General features: G+C 40.9%; 1 protein-coding gene across 2 annotated transcripts; it reads left to right on the forward strand.

The window, feature by feature from the left end:
• Positions 1–2,073: 2,073 nt before the first annotated feature.
• cxxc5a (CXXC finger protein 5a) lies at positions 2,074–19,358 on the forward strand. Of its 2 annotated transcripts, none has more exons than XM_029448900.1 (4): positions 2,074–2,183; positions 2,309–2,366; positions 8,772–9,757; positions 18,185–19,358. In XM_029448900.1, the coding sequence occupies exons 3-4, from the start codon at positions 8,969–8,971 to the stop codon at positions 18,227–18,229; spliced, it is 834 nt and encodes a 277-aa protein (XP_029304760.1). In that variant the 5' UTR covers positions 2,074–2,183; positions 2,309–2,366; positions 8,772–8,968; the 3' UTR covers positions 18,230–19,358. The 2 variants fall into 2 exon arrangements, with proteins under 2 accessions (XP_029304760.1, XP_029304761.1); XM_029448901.1 differs by having other exon boundaries at positions 2,081–2,183; positions 18,188–19,358.
• Positions 19,359–20,577: the final 1,219 nt, after the last annotated feature.

Below are 20,577 nucleotides of genomic sequence, written 5' to 3' on the forward strand. Positions count from 1 at the left end.
TAGCCACTGGGAAGCTTTTCTTGGCAAGATTCCACTAATTGTTATATTTTTACATCACCACATATCACAAGCAAAGGACATTCATTGAGTTGTGTCTATAATGAGAGGATTGTGTGCATTGGGAATTAAAGTATATATTGTAGAATTGAAATGAACAAAAGCTATGTGTTAACCAATCATAAAACATTCGTAATAATCCACTGCCTTCTTTCACTTCTTTGTTTCCCTGTCAAACTTTTTTTAATTATTTGACCACACTGGAATACTTATTACTGTAAATAATAACTAGCTTGTTGTGATGTCAGTGCAGGTTGATGGTGATTTAAGGGATCACAACAGCATACAATGCAACAGCTGTAAAACAAATCAACAGAAAAGTCTAATATGGTAAGATGAAACCTATAATGAAAATGACATTTCACATTTTCCTTTGCTGAAGTGGAACAGCTCTGTGGAAGTGTCTAAGTACACAGCCATGTAGATTCACCAAACTATTTTGGGGAGGATATAATTTGGATTTTAAACAATATTACTGTGTGACTAAGGAGTTACACTCATACATGGAATACCCATCATTTTAATAAATGACACCCACTCTTTCCTACCGAGTTAGATAACATTATTGCTTGATACTGAACAAAGACATAATCTGAAGACATTTTCTTACACTTTAGAACATAATTTGATATGTTCCCTCAATATTTCATGATGAATTTAAAGTATTTTTCCAGATAGATATAAATCCCAATGCATAATAACTGCAGGCAGATTCATTAATATAGATGATGTGGGTTGTACTACATTTTGGGTCTTTAAAGCATCATATAAAATATTACAACCAGGTTTTTCTAGCAGAAAAATGTCTGATTGGTGAGATAATTTTCTCAAGTTTCCAGTTCAGTGGCATTTTCCCTTGCGCCAAGTATATTTTAAACAAGTGCAACCATTTAGAAAAAAGTGAAACACGTTGTACGCCATAGACAACATTAATATATATATTTTTTAGTCATTATTTTAGATGATTTTACACTCAATAAATTATAAAATAACTTTACAGTTTATGCGTTTGGAACACAAATCCCGTGCGTAATTACACATTTGGTGGCTTTTTGACTTTAGTATTTACTAAGTGAGTGTCATGTTTATGAGAGCCAGAGCATATTTGTTTGCAGGGAGGTCGGTTGGCTACTGGCAGAGTTGGTAGAACACCCCCTCCTCTCTCATTCTCTCTCTCTTCAGCTGCCGCGATATTTTCCAGCTCTGGAGCCTCAACCGCACAGCTCGATCGATTCGCATTGATTGTCCCTGACGAGCTGCTCCACTTTCTAGCCAATGTCAGCCAGTCTGCGATCGGGAAGGAGAGAAATGAAGGAAAATCTCTGCCGCCCTGGCGGTGTCATTTCCACACACTTGGGTTGGCCGCCTGCCAGCAGACAGGACAGTCGAAAGAGGTGGAGTGGACTCTGGGGCTGAGCGCGAGGAGGAGCGACCGGGGATGAGGGTTATATCTGTCAGCATTGCACTGTGCATGGATAAACTCATCTCCAAATAAATTGATGGGTGAATAAAGTTTTTAACCTCAACCACCTTGCATCCACACCAGGTCACCCCTCAAAACAAGAAAGCACAATATTTAATTAAAATCACACGTATCACAACAATGTGAAAATGCAGAAATGAACATTTATTTTATTTAGGCCTATTATAATTTGTTGTAAAAACAAAAACATCAACGCACATCCTGACATTTCATATGTCACTTAAACTCAGTCGCTTAAAAACTATCCGTATAATTGTGTTTTTTTTTCATACATTATATTATCATTATTTAGGCTTAAAAATCATTAAAGAAACATACAGCCAGTAATAATTCAGGCAGAGTACATTGATCTTCTATCAGCTCTCAGTTTTATTCTGATTCAACACCTCTCCCCTCAGCTGTCCTGAAATCACACTGAACCTCGCGGCCTCTCTTTGGTTTATTATTGCCTCAGTTGAAGCGCGCGCACACCGCGGAAAAGTCCACTTCGGTTTTTCCGCGATGCTCCAAAAATCTATGAAATGTGTTTGCATGTTCCTCTCTGCAAGCGGGGATGTAGAGGTGGTATTGCAAGGACCGAGAAAGCTGGGGGAACCCACGCGTTCAGCCTCAGAGAAAGTACGCTTTTCCAAAATAACTGACGGTGAATATTTTTTTTCTTTTCACATTTGTCATTAACAGGCTGGCACTCTGTAGGATTGTGTTCTCGGAGAATAAGCTTTTTTTCTGCCCTCTTCTTTTTTTTTTTGTAACCATTCTGCACGGCAGGCTGAGAGACGGACCGCTCGGACTGTGGGAGCCCTCCCCTCTATTCGGATCTGCTTTGGTAGGTGCGAATAAAATGGGCCCGTGTTTGCAAATATGCAGATACATGGAAGGAAGGGGAGGAGGGGTGGTGATGGGGGGGATCATACTTTGTTGAAGTCTGCTGAAAGTTGGGATGTCATCTTCTTATAGGATCAAGTTATAGCGGGGTGAACCGGGGCTCTTCCTCAAATGTGGGACTGCAGACCATATGCTGGTACCGCAGATAGGCGACCGTGCTCATAGATCACTGAGTCCAGAACAAAAGCCAGCTATTTAAAAAAAATCTGCTTTTACTCTAAAAACGAAATACATATAAAGGTTTTTTAAATGATCTTTGATTGGATATAGATAATGCTTCAGCAATGTTCTGGTATGAAGGAGATATTTTACAAGCTGCTGTCAGCATTTCAAGAAAGATCTTAATTTCTCTTTATTTATTAAGTCGCCTCCAGATACGGTTCGGAACACTGAAGCAAAAGCCCGATGCTTTATTGTGAATCAGCTGTTTAGGATGCGCACTAAACTTGACGCTTCCAGTTGATGAACGAAATGATCCACGCGCATTAGAGTCGGATCATGCTTACGTTTGACAACACACTCTTCCTGATCGTCACCCTGTATTGAAACTTTTATTTAACTCTAGAAACATATATTCTAGTACAAAGAGATCACAGTTTTCCACTCGCGTAAAGATCATCCAAATGTCATATTCTTCTTATTTTCCTCCGGGCATCATTAGGAAGTTCCCAGGTACACCAGCTTCCACCGCGCTACCCGGATATTTACAGTCATCTCCCCCCTGCAATCCACCACCAGCATCGCAGCTCCAAGTGCTCTATATGTTTGCAAATAATTTGAAGTCACAGTATGCATGGCGTGGTTGTTTTTCTCATCTAACTTTTGTGTGTGCCTCATTAGGGAGACTAAGACGCAGCAGGTTGTGGACGATGGATGAATGCTTGAGTCTTATTATTGTCACAAGGCTTTTTAACTTCCTCTGTTTGTGCGTCTGCATGTGTAGTTTATGCACGAGTGTGTGCGTGTCTGTGTGCGCACGTCAGTCGACAGGAGGTGGGAGGAATAGTGAATGTACAAGAGTCCGCAGACAGCGCGTCTGGACGGGGGGTACGCTGCATTTGCATCGAGCATCGCCTGGAATGCAAGTATTCTCGCGTCTCTAGAGGTGTAAGTCAGCTGCTCCAGAGTTTGTGGCGGGACAAGTGCCTCATAACCCTGCAGGAAATTAGACGATATTTTCCCCACCTCCGTAAAAAGAAAAAAACCCACTGCGATTACCTGGCACCTGCGCATGCAGTGACGTCAGTGAAGGAAACTTATTGAGTTACTTCGATGCGCGGAAGGAGGTGAATTGTTAAATGAAGCTTGATCTGATTTAAATTAGCAGGGCAATTTGCTTATTTAAAAAAGTAAATAATTCAGACTTTATTATTGAAATAAAGTTTCATAGAGTCATACCTTTAGCTTTCCTTTCAATGATAATTGAATTGAACGTAATGCCAAGCTTTTGTGGGGACCAAGTCAATATGGGGACCAAGTCTAAGCTGCAAAGATAGAAAAAACATCCCGGATTCCTGGTTTGTTTTGTTATTCTCGTGTTTAGATGTTTGTTCTGAATACAATTGAAGACCTACAATCTCAAACACCATGGAGAATTGAACACTGGCCCTGAATAATTTCCTCCATTCCTGCATGACCTATTGATCGAACTTATTGGACTACTGAACCAACCGACCATTTATCCATCAGTCAGTCTGACACTCATTTTTATATACACTTAAAAAAACCCCTGCTTATTCTGGGAAACTGTCAAACGTATAAAGCTATCGCACGCTGAGTGTTAAATCAGCTGTTCATGTTCATACAAGTATCATAGTGCTGACAACATTCACCCAGCAGCACTGTGGCTGTTAGGAGGTACTCATCATTTGTATTGCTGTGAATGAGCAGTATTATATATAATGCTTTTGCAATTTTTTGACACACTGTGTAGGTGTTATGGCAAATTTTGCTTGAGGTTTACATAATTTACTAATCATATTCGTGCTTTATGGCTTAAAAGAAAAATGTTTTTGGAAATGCGCTTAGTCACTTTCTTGCATAGAGTTAGATTTGATGAGAAGATTGATAACACTTGTTGTAATGTTTGTACGCTAAGTATAAAGCTTCCGCGAGCAGCCGGCTAAAAAGACATTTAGACTATTATCAAGGTTCACTATTTCATGGTCAGGACCAGTAACTTCCTGGAGTCTCTGCTGGCTGCCCGGCAACTGGTGCAAGTAGAAGTAGTTCAGCACATAACCCCCTGTTCAACAGCCACTTATTGTTTTTACACTTTTGGTTTTGTACAGATCAAACAAACTGGATATCACATGTTAATTAGTGAGCTTATAGTGAGATATAGGCCTTCCTGAGAACGTACAACCAACGCTCCTCCAATGTCCAATGTCTCCTGGCTCAATGTCGATATTCCCTTAATTTGAGTGTCTGTCTCAGGTCACTGATACTAAGTTTCCAATTCCATGTTAATTATTATATATAAACAAACCTATACATAGGCTGTGGGAAACTATTTTCAGACACTTTGGTCAAGTAGCAAATAGGGAGACAACAAAAACAGAATTACTCTCAAAGGATCGATACAGTATTCTGTAGAGCGGGAACATCGGGATAAAAACACCACATTTCACACTCACATGACAACTCGCTCGACATTTCATGTGGCTGTTTGCACTAAATCTGGTACACATGCTGAGTAACAGAACAGACGCAGTATATGTGAACCCAGACTCAATTATAAGCTAGTAGACAGATGAAACAAAATCAAACTTTACACACAGATTGATACCCATATATCATTTATCAACCTATGTGACATTTTGTCAACCACATTGTAACTATTTCTCAGGTTCTGCAGATCAGCTGCTCTTGACAAAGTGTCCACAAAGTGATAAAGTTACGGAGCTGACATCACTCAGCGTGAAACAAGCTGGAATTAATATCAACACTTTTACTAAGTGTCTTTACTGAATGAGGGCAACATTTATAATCGCATTAAGAACATTGTGTTATACCTCCTCAGGTTAGTCAATATGTTTTTCAGCTACACTAAACGACTTATTGACCATTAAAACTAGAGTAATTATCCAACACTCAGATTTCCTTAAAGCGTAAAAAATTAACAAAACAGATTTAGTTCAGCCTATAATGAAGATCAGGCGTCAAAAAAACTGCTCTAAATGTAGTATTAATGCACAATGATGATTCTTTCTACAATTCTGAATTTACCTAAACGTGAAGCCACTAATTATTTTTATGGATGCTTCGATTGCGGGTTTAGATTATGCCTCTCAGGCCACACCTGCGCTCCACAACGTCCAGCTGAGCTCATTGGTCGACCGCAGAAAGGCTCTTGGACTGTATTGATCATTTGGACCATTTATATCCAGATCTTTATCTCCGCCCCCCAATCCTGTGCAGCACGTTGAAGAAATACTGAGAGAAATATCAGCTATAGTGAGTATTTAGACTTATTTTTATGTGGAGGCAGCTTGAGGTGCAAGAAATGCGGCTCTTATAGGCTTTAAAATGTGACTATTATTCGCAGTTTTCTTGTCAGGTCAATAACAGAAACCTGTAAGGCTTTAATATGAAACACAGCATTAGGTCTATATTTAGTAAACTTGCTTAAAGATCAAAACAACACCAATGATCTGAGTTTTTCAGCATGGCACTGACACTCAGTACTAGAGGCAGTTATGGTTTAGGAGACAGTTCACATGAGGACATAAAGCTCCTCTGCAAAGGATGTGGTGAAGGGATCTGAAGAGCAATAACGCTGGAAGTCAAGGGGGGTGATTAGTCTAAGACTATATGCCATGCTCAGGGTTGATGATGATGGAGGGAGTGTGACTGATAGGTTAGTAGAATGGAAGGCAGATGTACAGCAGAGGAGGGTGAGCGTGAGGCTAAAATAGGTGATCATGCTTTCATTCGTTACACAATGTGGTGGACCAAAGCAACAACTGTGGTGTGGTGCAAACACAACCTGTAAACATATAAGATACACATCTGCGTACAATGTGTTTGACGTTGCGGACTGGTTTGGCGGAGTTTTAGTATTTTCTTTGTGCCAGAATATTGAAGAGCAGTTTGTCAGGTAACAAAATGTTGTAGAAATGAAACATAAAATGACTGTTTATGAGCATTTATAAAATTATTCAAATGTGTTGAATTAATTTTACAAATCAAAAGATGGCTGTTGACCTTAACGGTGTGTTATTATCACATTTATCTGCTTGTTTTGCCGTAAACTAAGCTTAGGTTTACTTCACCGAAATATAAAACTGTGCGTTGAGAAGTGCCTTAATGACTGAAGCTCTGTAGCGTTTGTCACGCTGATGTTCAGTTAAACTTGTGCGTACCTAAGCATCCCAGTCATTTGTGAAATTATTAATATTTTACTGGAGAAGCAAAAAGAGTGTGAGCGTCACTGCGTCATACAGCAGGTGTTGATGGGATTGATGCAAAGCAAGTCAGCTGTATTGAAAACATATCGTGTCACATCCATACGATCAAGAAGAACACTTTGGAAGAACAGCAGTTTGACTTCATGTCATTTTCATTTGCCTTTTTAACCAGTGGACAATAGTTCCCTGACTGAATTGTGATTGCCAACTTTTTTCACATTGAAGCCGTCTAGAGAACTAATTTGTTCTAGATATTGATAATGCGGCAGTTTATTGATTAAGTGGAAAACTTGAGTCTTTTACCACTTTTACTGAATTTAAATAAAGCAATTTAATTAGAGCTGGATATTGTCCCAGGCCTTAATACATTTAAGAAATTGTTTTACCAGATTTACTTAATGTAAATGAACAGCTGCCATAGAGCTCATTTTGGACAATGTTATAATCAAATCTTAATAAAAAAACCACCTTTAGCAACATTAAAGTATTCATAACTGACCACTAAATACATCATTTCAGGTCCAATATTCCATAAAACCACAAAAACCCCCATCATTTGCAGTGCTGTTATGCATTCAACCACAACTGAGCGGAGATGCAGTTAGTTTGAGATGCCTTAGGGAAACCGGACCCTGGTCAGTGCTGTAGTGGGAGAAACTGAAACTATGGGGCTGTGGGGCTGCGGAGCTGGCTCTGGTTCGCTGGCGCCACATCCCCCTGAGCTGGTGAGAATGTGGGGGCTGTGCTCTTGCCTTTGAAGCTTTACCTCCCACTAATTCTGGCCTTCCAATTTCCACACACTGCACAGACACCCCCCCTCCATCCTCTTCCCCTCCCTTTCCCTTTGTTTCCCTTATAAGGACTGGCCCGGCCATTTCCTCAGCTTTTCTGTGGGAGGTGGTATTCTTGTTTGTGAACATGGACAGGTCAGGAGAATAGCAGCATAGTTTTTCTTTTCATAGATGAGCAGTCACAGGAATCTTGTGCTAAAAGCCGGTGGATGGATGCATCTCTGTCCAGTGGGGAGTCTCTCACTACTACTCTGGTGAACTCTCCTCATAAGCACCACCGCTCCATTTGAGCTCATATTTTGCCAAGTAATATCGCTCTACAGGTTTGGTATTTAAAAGTAATAGGATATAAAAATTATTTCTAGACAACGATAGCGATCAAAAGACATGCAAAGTTAATGAAAAAAAATCAACTGCCTTTGTTCTGTTTTGGGCTTTTGGCTATATTCTCAGCAGCGTCCCAGAACGTTGTGTGAGAGTCTAATAAGGGACACACATATTGTATCACAAGGTTATACACTCCAATCAATGAGCATGTAATTGTTAGTCAATAAATGCTACATATCTTAAATGACTAAACGGCAGTCAATACAGGCAATATCATTTATTTATAAAGTTGGTCTCAAATTAGGCTTATTAAAAGGGTCATTGTTACAGATAAATACTGTTAATGTCACAACTGACTAACTTCACTTAAAAATATAAAATAATCGGAAATAAATCTTAGTAGTGTTAGCACCAAAACACAGACCAGCAGATATAACAGATTGATAGATAAAAGAGTTCATCTGGCTATTAATTTCCAAGCAGGAAATAAGGTAATGACATTAGGCGACCTTACACATCTGTAATTATAGCAGAAATGTTGTGTTTGTGCTAATACTGAATGAATATGGGACCTAGATTCATCAGGTGTCCAGAAAGACCTAATGAATGCTAACGTTCCTGACTAACTGTTGGATGTGTAAATAAGCAACTGTTTGCTAACAAGCCATATGAACTTAAAAGGTGATATTCTTCTTTCCAGTTCTTCTTGCATTTGCCATACGTTGACCCTTAACAAAAATGTAATCTCTTGAGTGTTTTAGTGTTTTGGTGAAGTGATTATTGATGATTTATTTACGTCTCTTCTCTTCCTGTGTAAAGTTTCCAGATGGCCCATGGAAGAACGTGGATGAGGGCTGAGCTGTAGTGCGGGCTGAAGGCCCTGCCTGTTGTCGGCTGGTTGATTGGTCCATTTAGGTGAGGCACCACTCTCGCCGGGGGCCACAGATCGGATCGAGAAAAGGTCTTTGCTCCCCTTTCCTCGCTCACCCCCTACCCAGGCACGTACGCTCTGGACCATGTCTAGCGGGCTGTCGGAGGGGGGCCGGACAGAGGACCAGGACAGCTGCAAACAGGACTCTCCTGTTATAGAGCGCAGGAACCGCAGTGGCATCATCAGTGAGCCCCTCAGTAAGAGCCTTAAGAAGTCCCGTACCCTCTCCCAGTACACAGCAGTCTCCTCTGCCACCAGCAATGGACACAAGGACAATAGTGAGGCAAAGCGCCACTCGGCCAAGCCCCAACCACCTCCACAGCCCCAGCCCACTGTCTCCGCACTGACGGCAGCCAAGTTGGACCGGACCCTAGAACAGGTTCTGGAGGGACAGAATGGACTGCTGCATTTTGCCCAGGCAGCAGCACTGTTAAAGCGAGCCGGTATGGAGCACATGCTCCTGCCTGGGGGCATGGGAATGGGAATTGGCGGTGGAGACGCAGGCTCGGGGGCTAGCGACTTGGAGGGTACGTCTGTCACGGACGCCGTAGGTGGTCCTGTTGACTTCCCATATGGAGTAGGGGGTGGTTTCCCCTTCAACCCGGGGCTTTTCATCATGACGCCGGCTGGAGTGTTTCTGGCGGACAGCGCGCTACACATGGCTGGCCTGGCCGAATACCCGGCGCAGAGCGAGCTGGCCTCTGCAATCAACTCCGGTAAAAAGAAGCGAAAACGTTGCGGCATGTGCCCACCTTGCCGACGGCGGATTAACTGCGAGCAATGCAGCAGCTGCCGGAATCGCAAAACAGGCCACCAGATCTGCAAGTTTCGCAAATGTGAGGAACTGAAGAAGAAGCCCTCTGCTGCTCTGGAGGTAAGTGGGTGGTTATGATGTGCCATTGCATTATTGGCCATTCTTTAGGGTTCCCTAATAAATAAGTTTAAAGGAATTAAGTGAGATAAGCGTCATTGTGGGATGCAAAATTCAGAGTTTTTTTTTAACTCGAGAGATCTGCAAACATCACAAACTAATTTCAGCTTCTCACCTAAAAGGAAAAAAGAAGATCTTCTGGGTTGTACCCAAACGTCATTCCCCTTTAAGGGACATAGTACGGGTGGGCTTTTTGGTGGGGAGATGGCTCCACAAGCAGGGAAATGACAGGTGGTGAGGAGTGTGTTGGGTAAGTGCAGGGTAAATATGCACCATGGGGTGTCTTTAATCTGTCAACCATAACAACACAATCACCCTGCCTGCATCTTTCAATCGGAACGCTAATTCACTAGCTTAAACTAAAGATTACACAATGCACTCCCTTCAGTGAGGCATTTTCTTTTTGGTCACATCATGTACATCCTCCTTGTGCATATGTTGTAATCGTAAAGAAAAAATATAAGTGGGGGCAGAGTGTCGGTAATTGTGAATATGTGTACAGTGTGTGTTTGTGTGTAATTGTACATGCATGGGTATGCTTGTGTATGTGTGTGCATGTAACAAGGTCCATCTGGCCACAGAGCTGTCATCTGGAGCACCAGGTGTCAGTGTGGCACATGCACTCCCCCCCCCCCCCCTTCCCCTCATTTTTGCTGCCGCTGTCCTTCTCTCGGGTGACACTCCTGCTTATCTAAATGGCCCTCCAAACTTCCTGTCTGTTACCTCTATCACACTCAGTGGCCTAACTAACCCTGGCTGTGATGACAGAACGACCAATCATGAAATCAATTTCAGCAGATGTTCCATCTCAAAGAAAATAAACTTTTGTGATCAATGGATAATCGTGTCACTTTGGCATTACATAATAAATTGATAAGTATGTAACACAGTGTGAATGTGAACCAGTGGAGAGGCCTCTGGTCTAATTGACACAAACTGGATCTGTGCTTCAAACTGCTAATGACTTTACTTCTTTCTCTTTCTGATGTTTATTGAGGGTGACAGCTTGGCCTCTTGTTTGTGGGCTGATATGTTGGTTGTCCAATTCCAATGTGCTGATTTTGGCCATCCTCAGTGAAAGGCTCCTTAAAGGGCTCCTTATTGGAACATTTTGAGTGACACAGTGTGGTGGCATTTTGAATGTAAGATTAGCCTAATTTAGCTCAATTAATAGATGTTTAACAACTACGCATATTCATATGTGTATATTTTTAAAAGGCCATATGTTTTGGCTTGTTTTAACCCATTTACTAACATTATTAACATACACTTTTCGAAAGCATACCATAGTGTTTGCTTTTGCAAAGAGATTACATTTCTGGGACTTGTGGAGACTGTCCTCCCGTTTCAGCAAATTGCCAAAATGACATACAGTATGTTTACATTCAAGCGACCAAGCTGTAGGAATTGTGACTCCTACCTACCATACCTAGGAGCGAAGGAACTAACTTTATACTTGAGCGACAAAGTGATATGTATGGAGGACGTCATGAGGGGCTGGGTTAACAAAACGTTGGATTTAAACACGGGATTTTCCTACCAACAGTCATGTCCATTTCACAATTTTAAACCAAATTGCAACCATGACAATGTAGGTCTCCTAACAAAATGTTCCCCACAACCTAACCAAGTTGTTTGTGTGCCTAAACTTAACCAAACCTCAGTAATAACCATTGTCACATCATAACATTTAATTGAATTTGTCATCAGGGATTTGTTTCAGTTTTGGAAGGCACAGACGAATAATGTATTTTGTTGTTCAATTTGGAGGACTTGTTGGCTGTTGTTAGGTTCAATCAATTCAGTCAAGTTCATGTCTGGAATTAATCAAAGCACAGATTCATGTGAGAAGTCAAGCAAACCAGCAACGCAACAATAATTTGTACTTTGATCATTTTCTTTGCTTTCAAACATTTCAAACACAATATGGAAAATAGCTGGCAATAATCAAAAGTGCAAATGATGAATGACAATAATAATAATAATAAGTCAAAAACATTCAAGACCCGTGGCTTGGTCCTTTTCATGGTCTGAAATTGAAGGATTTATAATGCTGGTCATCAAGAGCCATTATGACTGGGAACAAATGACAGACTGATGTGTCTGTAAACCAGCATGTTGTTTTTCACTGTTTTATTGTTCAGTTGCAAATTAATGAGAAGTTTCATTTGTCTCAGTTGATGATTCACCAAAATGGTGAAATGTGTCAGCTCGCTATGTAGGTGGTACAACTCAATGACTGCAACAGAAAGGAATTTAATTTTAATTTATGATTTGCAATTGATGTTGTCATGGCAGTTAGCCTAATACCAGTCGTTCACACCAGTGATGCCAAACCCAAGGGGGCTTGAATATTCATGAATGTTGATGTTGATATAGGTCATCATGCTGCTTGAAACGTCAGTCTGCTGATGTTGCCAGTGGCCACCTCATATGAAAGAAAGAAACTCCAGGGTACCATAAACCTGCCAAGCCTCCAAGCACCAAATATAATAGCAGTCTACTTATTGACTTTAATAATCGGGTGTACTGTAATTACCTTGCACACATTTTGTACTCCTGACAAACTCCTTGTACTACTTGTTAATGCGTCCGTCAAGCAATTTCCCTTTTTCAGACCAGAAATGAGAAGGCGAATCTCTGCTAGCAACCTAATTTATTATGTACAGTAGGACAATATTAGACCAATGAATATTGTGTTTTGAAAAGTTTGTGCTTGCTGTGCAGGCAACACTTCTCTATTACATCATACCTGATGGTGTCTGCAGAAAATCAGTGTATTTGTCAAAAGCAAACAGTGTGGAAACAGAGCTTTTAGACTTAAACTAGTCCATCAGTGCCACCATTTTTCACCTTGCTGAAATGTGGATACTGTTATATTAAAGTTGGTCCATTCATCAAATATGAGTGAATGTGAATACATTAATGGTCAGGGTCTCATTAATTGCCAAAACGGTAAAAGAGGCGCATTGATGAAATGTGACATATGTGGGTGTAGTGGCTTTTTTTTTTAGAGAGCAACAAGTTTGTGCAGTGCCACAGACATACTGAATGTCTCAGTTATTACACAAAACATTTGTGTGCTGCTTCTGCCCACACAGAAAGTATGAATCAAACCATCATCCCAATCACCTGACAACCCACAGCATGAAACAAAGTAATCCCTGTTATATTCGTCTGATGTCGCCGGTGTTAGTCATGTTCCTTACAGTACACTTTGGACATCTTTTGTTATATGATTTGACACGTGTAAAGTTTCTTTTTTAAAAATGACAAAGTGACCTAACACAACTGACTAAATGTAAAATACACCTGCATTGTAACTAGGTTTTAAACCTAAAACAAGACCAGTATTCTCATTCAATCAGAGAACCATTAAAGAGGTCTGCAACCTGTTACCTCTTTGCCCCAAACTTGATTTTCAACACAGTATCAACTTTGCTTTGACAGCAGTACAACATTTTCAATTTTGCCTGCTTTTTATTTGTCCTCATGCACTCAAACATCTCCCATTAGCAGTCTAGTAGTTGTCTCGAATGGCTTTGTTATTAAGTCAACAGCGCTTGTTCAGCAGGTGATTAGATCAGTGAATACGGCCTGGGCCGCACTGTCAGTGAGCGGGATGTCGTCTGTGCAAGATAAAAGTCAGAGGATGAGATTCAAGGAGGATGTCCTACATCAGGAGAGTACAGAGAGTCAGCAATACATCCCACATGTCAATAATAGGTAATGATGTAATATTTTCAATTACTGTGGATATTTTTATTGTCTTTAAACAAGGCTTCCGTAAGATAAATTCCTGCTTCCCCTTAATACATATTCAGTGCGACTTTGGCAGCACCTCAGCCAGAAGAGAAGATCTCCTGGCTTTCAAAGTGAACTGCAGTGAGCCTCAGCTGTAGCTCAAAAAGCCCTGAGTGTCACATTCTCCTCCAATCAAACATAGAGTGGCACATCCCCGTCTGCTGTGGCTGTTATACTCAGTGTGCAATCTCTAAAGGGGCCTGACGTCTTATTTAACATGTGTCTTGCGGTCAGTTTGTCAGATTTTGGTGCACACTCACATCTGAGTACAGAATGAAAATGTCTTTGTTTTACCTCATCTGCATGCTGGGTTACTGTATTTTTGTGTGTTTGTACGAGTCTGTGAGCGTATACGCGCCGGTACACGAGTGCAGTCCAGCAGCAGCACTGTGCTTATTTTAAGGGTGTTGACGGCCTCCATTGAAAGCTCATGGCAGCTCAAAGAGGAGCGTAAAATTGGCAAGTGAGGGGGAGTTAGCATGCTGAGGCCTTTGCCACCTCATAGCTCACTGGCTGAAGATGTCTGGATTTATTCTGGGAATGCTACATTTGAGAGAAATAAGTGGGAAGGCAGTTCCTTTATGCTCTATGTCTGAATACCCTCCAGTGCTGTCAGTCTCAGCGATGCTGTTCAACACAGAGAGAAAGAAGGAGAGTCGGGATGAGGAAGTTGTAATGTATCTTGTTTGTACTTGTATGTCACTGTACGTTCAGGATGTACTGTACCGGTGGGTGTGTAATATAAAAATATTATAAGATAAGACAGGAGTTGTTTTTGTCTTTATCTACTTATAGAATAATATATTTAGAAATAAAATTGGTAGGGGTCAAAGCTTCTTTGTTATCAGACACCGCTAACACTCGAACATACTAATGTTGTCCATTGGGGGCCACTTTGCCAGTCAGACGTTGATATGGGAGGAGCGTATTCCCTCATGATCTTTCCTGCCTCCCAGACACCGTACACCAGACAGTCAGGACAGAAGAGGTTCATGCAAACTGACAGGCACGCCGACTGACACCGAGACACATGGATGTGTGGGCAAGTTGCTGGGCAGACAGGGACAAGTTGGAGAGGACAGAGGAGGCTAAGGAAGACAGTAAGAGGGATAAGGCATTGAGGCATCCAAGGTGTTGTACTGAACACTGACTTCTGGATTATTGTGCATTAAGCAAACAGCCCTGCACTCAAAAAGTCAGTGGTATTGATTATAGATTTATAGATTCCACCGTGTAAGACACAAGACGTCTAAATGACAATAAAATGTGTTTTTATAGACATCTATTTTAGTTGTTCTATTTCAAATTTGAATATTATGTCAAATAAAGTTATGCTGTTGAAACCATTGTGTAACCTTAACATACAAAACATTAAAAAACATTCAAACAAATGTAGCCCAGTTTAAAACTTACACCTGAAGATTAATCTATCAAGACAAAAAATCAGGTGTGTATGAATTACTGAATTGGGTTGGGTTGAACTAATGGATCAGATCGCGTCAGCTAAATGAACTGTAATGTAATCGTGTGTTAATGCTCCCGCCCTGGCTATGAGATGTATATATCGGCCCATTAAGAGAAATCGCATCAATGTATTTACACATATATCACAATTGACTTCTGAAGGAAAGAGCAAGAAATTGCTTCAGCCAGACAAACAGCGAGTGTTTATGCCGGCTGAAGGTCATCGGTGTTTAGATTCAGATGCTTTAAAGGTTTACTTTTCTGCTCTTTGTCAGCGGCAGACAGCGTTACATCCCACGTTCACGACTGCATGTGGAGATGCTTTACGTTCATTTTGTCAGCTTTTATTTTTTTCTTGTTGGTGTCCATAAGGGATTGTTAATGATAAAGCTATGAACACAATAACCACAAGGTTCAGTGGTGCCCTGGGGCAACACAAATTAATTCATCATGGTTTAACGTTGCTTACAGGAATTTGCATCAGTAACACCTAACAACATGCACTGTGCTCTGAAGGGCCATTAGAAGTTGTGGTGGATTTATCTTATTCAAGTGAAAATTTAAGGATGCCTCTTTCTTATATTTTTGTTGTATACAACACACAAATTGTTTGTGCTATGATAAGACAAATGCTCTCGTCTTGTTTGAAAAAACAACAACACATCCATCGATTTTAGTGATTGGCCACTTCACGCCCACAGATTCCATCTGTTTGAACCGGTGCAATCAGTGTTTCTGAAGGAAAGGTTTTTCTACCCCTGAACTGCTGCCATTTTTCCATTGAATGCTCATGTTTGGTAATGCGGAGAAAACATAATTTACAGTTCAAGCGAGGGGATGTGTTATTTTTCTTCCCACACATTACGTCATGGTCAGTCCGGCCTTTACCAAGTTGTTGACATCTGTGGCATCGGCAGATGTTGCTGCCCTCTGACTGTCTTCTTAACAGCTGAGCGCTGCTGTAGAAAGGTCAACACAGAGATGGATGGCGGGCCAACGATACTTAACACACAGACCATAAAATAATGTTGGCAATATGGTGGCTGTTAACCTCCAAATTTGTGGTTCCTATTAATATTCATTATTCAAAGTATTTCCCAAATATGCATGCATTTGCTACACTATTGATATGTAGTTGTGATGCTGATGCGAACTGGCACATGCATCTCTGGGTTATGAACAGCACTGTGGCATTCAGTGTGTCTGCTGTCAGATTATTCCTGATTGAGTCAATTTAACAAATAAAGCCCAGTGTGGGCTGTATTTGGCTGAGATCACCAGAGTAATTACCTTGTTTGAAGTCTTTTTACCTCAGCGAAAATGTTTCATTTTTGTCAGCAGGAGTTAACTTTCAAAATGAAAGTAAATGAAACCTGTGGAGCACGAACCCCGCTGTCACTCAGTTTCATGTTCAGATATGAACAATAGCATTCAAAAGAACACTGCACCACTGATTCAAGGGTAGAGGAATGGTTTAAGTGGGCCTGAAAAAGTAATTAGGGCTGGTATTGTTTTTTGTTTCAAACAAACTTCTCTGAACTAATGGCCTAATTGCTTCTGATGCCTTTGTTGAACACTCAGAATTTCACTGCAGCTGTGCGAGAGAGCGGCGCAACAAAGACACACAACACTTTAAGTCTGATTATGTTCAGGTTACACATGTTCTTTATTAGGATACAGATATATGAAGGTTGTATGACATACATGGCACAGGCTACATTCACACTGCAAGTATTAATGCTCAATTCTGATTTATTGTTCGGATACAATTTTCTTTTTGTTTGGCTGTTCACATTGTTTTCACATATTTTAAATACTGAGTGCCTCTCGCCAGCACAAATTTGTATTGAATGTCAATCTAGTATGAAGTAAAAGTCACAGAAATTCTGACCCAAATCAGAATAAACAAAGATTATATTTCATGTGGTTTGTGAAGTTTACACTGTTATGAAAAAACCCAGATCTGAGTCACATGTGTACAAAATAAAAATCTGATTTAGCCTGCAGTGTGAACATACGTGCAGGACGTCCTTTTCCATTAGGCAAGTGTGATTGTATGCATGGGTGTGTGTAATTTAAAGTACGTATGATTCCATATTAAATCCTCTTCTGTAGAGTAGTGATGGAAAAGTGAATCTGAATCCATCCTGTATGAGAATTATATTTTAACAGTCTCACTGTTTGGTGTGATTTTGGGGGTGTATTGTGAGTGTCGGTTAACGTGCCACTGTGTGTGGAGGTGTGTGACTGCACTTGAATACATATTGGTTCGGTGTGAGAGTGTGTGTGGGTGCATAAATGTTTGCCGAGCTCCTCCTGCCTCGCTCCAGGCAGAGCTGGCTAACGGAAGAAACCGTGCTGCAGAGTCGAGTTGCACTTTGCAGGACGCCAGCCGCGCTGCACCTCCGGGGGCCACGAGCAGCTCTCTATCTCCTGACTGGCAGGCCGCTGCTGAGCCCTGCAATTGCATGCATGTGTGCCACTGCTGCTTGATGCAATCAGAGGCACAGATAACCACAGTGAGAGAGGAGTGAGGGACAGAGAGCGGCATCATCATTGATGATGCCGTGGGAGAGCAACGCGTGTGGTGGCTAAATAATAAATGTGGCATATCAGGTTTTGTGTGTGAAGCCAGGACTGAAGGACTGAAGCCTGTTCCTGTGGTGGTGCTGAGGAGAAAGGGGGGCATTTGTTGGGTCAGACAATGCAGGATGTAGAGATTTCACATATGGAGAAAGAATGGAATCAATTATGTGTTGGATATTAACATTTTGGATGGATATTAAGTCATTTGTCAACTAAAAATACTAAACATTCACTGGTTCCACCTTCTGAAGTGTGAAGATGTTCTGCTTTTGTCTGTTGTATAACATTACAAATGGAATATCTCTAAAACAAGCAATTTGAAGACTACATCTTTGGCTCTGATAACTTCAGTTTTTTCCTTTATTTACATAAAAACAATAAAAAATAACTAGTATATCTGGAATGTATATCAGCAAACACTTATAAAAATGTGCTGCTTTTCATTAACAATTCCAACCTCCTCTTCTCTCCCTCCCCTTCCCCTCCCCTCCCCTTCTTGTCTTCTGTTTCTCCAAGAAGGTGATGCTTCCTACAGGAGCGGCGTTCCGGTGGTTCCAGTAGGACTCCTCCTCCACTCCCTACCCAAAGCTCTGCCATCAAGTGCAATGTCAACTCCTGGATTGTCTCCGGAACAGACACTGGCTAATAAACAAACAAGCAACAAAAAAATAATATAGAAAAAAAACAACAAAAAAACAAAGCAGAACAAAAAAAAATCGGGTAATGGATGCACCTACTTATTCCTTGAACCAAAAATGAAGCGTAAAGAAAAGCATCTATGGCAACTTTTCATTCCCTTTTCTATGTTTCCATTTTGGTACCTTTCGTCCTTTTTCCAGCAGGTTTTTTTCTGTCGCTTAAAACTTGGAACTGTTCTTTGCCAGAAACAGAAATGACGGACTGAGTGTGGACAATCAACTAATTTCTGTGTTTGGTGTTAATGTTGTTCATGTGTGGAAAGATACAGTACTTGTGTAGAGAATGTACATTTACAGCTATATTTCAAAACTAGTGGCTAATGGAAAACATTATTGTAATTCTTCACCATTACGTTACTTAAACCCTTGTCTATTTTATGATTCATTTTGTTAAAGAGTCTAGTTTTCAGACAGATTGTTGGTTGTCTTTGAAAGACAAAGAAAATGTTGTAACGCTGTTGATTTCGGATTTAAACTAAACTAAAAAAAGTCATTTTATTGAGCGGATCTCGAGACTCTTCACTGGGTTGAAGATGCTGTTCGCCAGAGCCGTCACTACTATAATCTCCTCAATCAGCCCTCCTCTGTATTTCCAAACTTTTCCTTTAGTGAAACTGGCAGCCTTTTGTTACTGTGGCCCTACTGAGCATGTGCCAATACTGCTCAGGGCAATAGCACTAAGAGACAGCACTTGCTCTGAGTCTACCCTACTGAACGCACTGAGACAAGATTACTATTTTTTTTTTTTATATATATTTTCATGATTTTGTTATGTTGCTGGGTAGCTACAGCTTTTAAAAATAACCAATCTTTGTATTCGTTTAGAAAATTGGACTGGTTTTGTGAATAAAAAGGAATGCATGTATTCGTGTCAAAATTTACAATTCTGATGTTTGTCTACTTGTCTATTTGCATGTTGTTTTAAAACAAACAAACAGCTGGTTTGAAAAAAATTAAACATTAACTATACATTTTCCATGAATTTGAAAAAAGTGTTCCCTTCTCTTTTATAATTGGACGGTGTTGGAAAATTCATAAAAAATTCTGACGCGAGCAGAACTCATTAAAAGTAAATCAGGCGGTGGTATGGATCACCATGATGTCCTTGGTTTGACTGAGATATTTCTCTCACTACCTATGTAATATCTTCCTACAGTGGAATGACTGATGGAGCCTTGCTATGCTAAAATGTAACCAAAATGATTTAAAAGATCTTTGAATAAGAACAATTTTGATTGCAGTGTTTCTTCAAAATGCATGAAACCTCCAGATTCCTCCCATTGCTCCCTCTTGTCTAAGATCTTTGTGACATTGAGTCTACTCCCTGACATTTACAGTCAGAAAATCATTAATATCATTGATTACTGATGGCAAGTTTGTTTTCAGAGCTGTTAAGGTTTTCCACAAGAAGCCTGGTTAAAGTGTCTGTGTTTAGGGCTGGATGTGTTACGCATTCATGGAAGTTTGAATAAAGACATGGATAAGGGAAAGCTAATTTAAATATTAAAAAAAAATCCTTTCCAAAATGTGGTCAATCTCACACGGGTCTCAGCATAATTACTGATTCTAATGCCTCAGGTCTGTGACACTAGAGTGAATTTCCATTTCCTGCTAAGTGATGATTCTCAGAGATTTCCTTCACAGCTCCATAGTCACTCTTTCATATCCAGGTAGGGAAGGAGATGCAGATTTCTGTCGCAGCCGTAGTGCTGAGTGTTTTTAATTAGTGAATATCCACGGTAGAAGGCCCAGTATGGTGGTCTTGTGTACGAGCTCGTGATCAGCTTGGCGGGTTGGAGAGTGTAGCTATAGTCCCAGCTTCCCCCCCCGGTAACAGTGCTGGGCTACTGCCATCGCCATGGCGATGGGGGGAGTGTGTGCGTGAGTGTGTGTGTGTCTGGGGGGTGGGCGATGAGGGGAGGGGGGGGGGGGAGTGGTGGCTAAGGCCTTTCATTATTAATGTGCACCGCGGCGTCCTTACCTCCTCTGAGCCCGCACAGCTCACTGCCTGACCTGCCATCCAAGGGAGAGGGAGTGGGGATGGGGGACTGAGGAGGCAGAGATAAAGAAAGAGAAGTGAGCCAGAGAGAAAGAAAGAGACAGCACAACTAGTGTATAGTGTCGAAGCACATGACTGGAAAGTAGAAATTCACTCATGTACTTTTATATTTCACATCCACCTGAGACGGAAAAATAAGAGATTAAGATTTT

Source organism: Cottoperca gobio, chromosome 14 (assembly GCF_900634415.1).
Source record: "Cottoperca gobio chromosome 14, fCotGob3.1, whole genome shotgun sequence".
Classification (NCBI taxonomy): Eukaryota; Metazoa; Chordata; class Actinopteri; order Perciformes; family Bovichtidae; genus Cottoperca; species Cottoperca gobio.